Source organism: Bidens hawaiensis, unplaced genomic scaffold, assembly GCF_021521415.1.
Source record: "Bidens hawaiensis isolate Kalapana, Puna unplaced genomic scaffold, B.hawaiensis_p1.1 tig00046431_1, whole genome shotgun sequence".
Lineage (NCBI taxonomy): Eukaryota > Viridiplantae > Streptophyta > Magnoliopsida > Asterales > Asteraceae > Bidens > Bidens hawaiensis.
This window is the reverse complement of record NW_027498295.1, coordinates 15,199-18,942: the sequence shown is the minus strand read 5'-3', so window position 1 is coordinate 18,942 and position 3,744 is coordinate 15,199. Positions and strand designations below refer to the sequence as shown.

Below are 3,744 nucleotides of genomic sequence, written 5' to 3'. Positions count from 1 at the left end.
AGTTGCAGGTTGCAAGAATATGAGTGCAAGACAATGCCAAAATTTTCATTCAGAATTGTTGCTATCATATGATGATGACCTTCTCTATGTTTTTTTTCTTATTTTTTATTTTATATATTTGAATTATAAAAAGGCTAAACTAGAAACTAGAGATGAAACTTAAATGCAAAATGGTGTACTGCGTAACAGTTTTATTTTCATTTTTCTATTAATGAGTAATTACTATTTCTATTAAATATTCAAAACAACCCTGCCTGGAATCCTGCAGTTTCATTTATAGCATAATGCCGTTTAAGCAAGCAGGTTTCCTCCCTCTTTAATATTTACCTAAAACTTTTATTTCTATAATATATAAAAATAATATATAATATATACTAATAATAATAATAAAGTCTTAAAACCTTTTAGGCTGAGGGGTGTGGGGGGCGCGAGAGGGGGCGTGAGTGGGGGCGCCAGCCAATAATATTGTGACGTGTGGCAGAGAGAGAAACTTGATAAGATGGGTGTTGGTAGTGGTGATAGCGCCCCGGGCCATGGTGTGGAGGGGCGCGAGAGGGGGCGCGAGCTGTTTATTTTTTTATTTTTTTATAAATGTATTAAAAAAACGTATTATTAAAAAAACAAGAAATTATTTAAAAAAACACACATTTTTTTGAAAATTCATATAATAAAAAAAACATACTAAACATTTTTGAAGAGGGGTAAAACCGGGAAGACCCCTAGCATCCTCCCTTTGTTGGAAAAAGGGATACCGTGCCTCTAAATCACTCGCTATACGCGTGAACAATTGCCTGCTCATTCGAAAATGAGTTCGAAAATCCGACTCCGCGTATACCGGTTGAGGGCTAAAATAATGCCTCATCAAAGTATCGTTAGCACCCGATCGATCACGATCACGAGGTGGTGCTCTAACCCTCGGGAGTCGGGGTTGATGGGCTTGATTTTGCAAGAGATTTACCACGGCTGCGGTCAAACTCCCCCTACATGAAGAAGCAAATCATCCTCTTCGGAGGAGTCGGAATCAGACGAGTACGACGACATTATTTTTTAAAAAAAAAATGGGACGATGGGTTGTTTGGAGATTGAAGTTGTGTTTGATATGGTAAAAATGGGTTGATTTAGGGGTATTATATAGGATTTTGTAAAGGTTTTTTTAAAAAAGTTTGAAAGAAATGGGTAATATATAGGAAGTGTTGTATAAAGAAATGGGTAAGTTTGGTGTTTTTTGAAGTTGTGTTAAAGTGTTGTATAAAATGGGTAATATATAGTAGTAGAAAAAATTTTTTTTTTTTAAAAATTAAGAGCCAACGGCTCATTTTATCTTTCAAACGGCTATTTTCACCACTCCCCATGCCCCTCACGCTCAACCTGTCCCGCGAACCCCCTGGCGCCTGCCTCTTTTTCCGCGCTCGCGCCCCTCTCGCGCCCCTCTCGCGCCTCGGTGGTGTGGTGCTCGCGCCCCGGGGCGCGAGTGGTTGTCCTCTTGCGCCCTTTCTCACGCTCCACACCCCTCAGCCTTACAAATGTCCGTTCTTACTTTCTTTCAGATTCTATGTTATATGCCACACCCATACCTTTTCTCTATGAACATCTTTTCATTATAATAATTCAATGACAACTGGTACAATACAGCCTCAAATTTACTTTAATTTTTTGTATATATATATGTGTTTAATTAGTAACGTATACATATTAATATCATAAATTTGAATCTTTTTATCATTTAAAAAATCTATTATTTATAAATCCCTTTAGGTATTATATTTTTGCCTTTCTGGGACCTACTCAAAACTTTCAAATTCAAGATTTACAACAAATATTTTTTATTTTAATAGACCCAATAACGTAACTTAAGGGAAATCAAACTTGTTTACATAAATATACAATATAAAGTTTACTGGGGATATTTGAAAAAAAAAAATGTTTAATTTTAGTGAACATATTCAAGATTGACAGCAAATACATTTCTTTTATAGATCCAGTAACGATATTTAAGGAAAATCAATCTTTTTGAAATAAATATAACCGAATATAAAGTTTAAAGAGAATATTTCAAAAAAAAATGTTTGATTTTAGTTTGTTAGAGCAAGATAATGAAGAAACAAATATGCACAAAAATAATGTTAGTTAAGGAAAGATCTAATTATAGTTACCAAAATTAGTGATATACATATTTTTTCCATAAATAGGAAAATCATACTTTCAAAGAAGAAGAAGAAGAAGAAGGATAATCTGAAACTGATGCTTTTTGGGGACTGCTATGATCTTCATGGTTATCATCTTCAATATCATCTTCCAATGAACATGATGACAAAAAATGGCTAGTACTTGAACAAGTCCCGGATGAAGATGCAAATGATGATGTGAATGATAAAGCAGATTCTGGTGACTCCCTACTAATCATGGTCGTCACCTTATTAATATTATTATTATTATTATTGTTGTTGTTGTTGTTGTTGTTGTTACAAGTACTGCTTACACCAGATTCTATTATTAATAAAGATTGTTCTTCATGACCTTTAATTGATGATGATGGTTTTGAAGGAGATCCAAGATTGGCCAACAACAAATCAACAAAAGCTCCAATAATATAACCATGGTTGGTTTTATCATTAACTGCTAGATACAAACTCAAAAGCTCTTGAAGATTCTCCCACTCTTTTAACCCTTCATCAGCATCCACCATCTCTTGCATTGACTTCTTGAAGTCAACAAAAGGGTCAGTTGACTCCAACTCCATCATTGACACACTTTCTTTAAATGGTGGCAAAACACTTTGTTTTTCAACTTCTTTTGGCTTTGCTTCTTCAAGTATGGAGCTTGTTGCCCCCGGATTGAAAAAGAACCTATCGGTACTCAACCCGCGAATAACCGACTCCACCGATGGCTCCACGGTGTCTTCGGTGGCCAACATGTCGTCTAACTCGGCGGTGGTGGCGCGGAAAGAGAGGGTTTTGCTAGGGCTGCCACAAGTAGGAAGGAATGGGAGGTTTCTTCCCATGGTTTTTGATGGTGATTTTGAATGTGTTGTGAAAGTTGTAAGGAGTTATTAATGTTGTAGATCAATGTTAAATAGATGGTCAGATTGGAAGTAAATGAGGAGGGAGAGTGTGGCGTTTTGAAAAAATAAATAAAAGGAGTGAGTGGTAACTGGTGAGGGAAGTTAGGATCAATAACAGTAGGTTGTTGGTGGGATCTTGTTTATATATATATTTTTGGTCCTCTTTTTGTTACAAGTCTCTACCTTCATGTATAAGGATTGTTGTTTAAGTCCCTCTTGTTTCAATTTCTCTTTAATAATCTTTTATTTTCTTTTTAACGACGTTTGAAATCACCCAAGAACATCATAAAAAATAAAACTCACTATTGTGCAATAAAAACCCCTTGAATTAAGTTTCGAATCTTAGACCTTAAAGAACCCAAACCTTAAACATCACCTCATTAACCATTCATTTGATGCTGGAGATGACAAGTTGTATGAAAAAAAGAGAAAAGGACTACTATAGTGATGGTTTAATGTTTAATAGTAAATAAATCAATGATTGAGCCGGATCTAGGACATATGTCAACATATTGTTCAACACATGGTATATATGTTACATTTATAATGTTGTTTTGTGTGTTCGATCTTAAAGTACATTGAAGACCTTTTTAAGAGATGAAGAAGACAACTCAACATTCTTAGTCCCCAAAGTGATGGCAACTTATCATTTTAAAAGAGACAAAGAGAGTACATGGAACTTA

General features: G+C 35.1%; 1 protein-coding gene across 1 annotated transcript; it reads right to left on the bottom strand.

Annotated features, from left to right (window-relative positions):
* Positions 1-2,194: 2,194 nt before the first annotated feature.
* LOC143596449 (transcription repressor OFP15-like) lies at positions 2,195-3,276 on the bottom strand. Its single transcript, XM_077075227.1, has one exon. It carries the CDS (start codon positions 2,999-3,001, stop codon positions 2,195-2,197), a length of 807 nt encoding a protein of 268 aa, XP_076931342.1. The 5' UTR covers positions 3,002-3,276.
* Between the last annotated feature and the right edge of the window lie 468 nt (positions 3,277-3,744).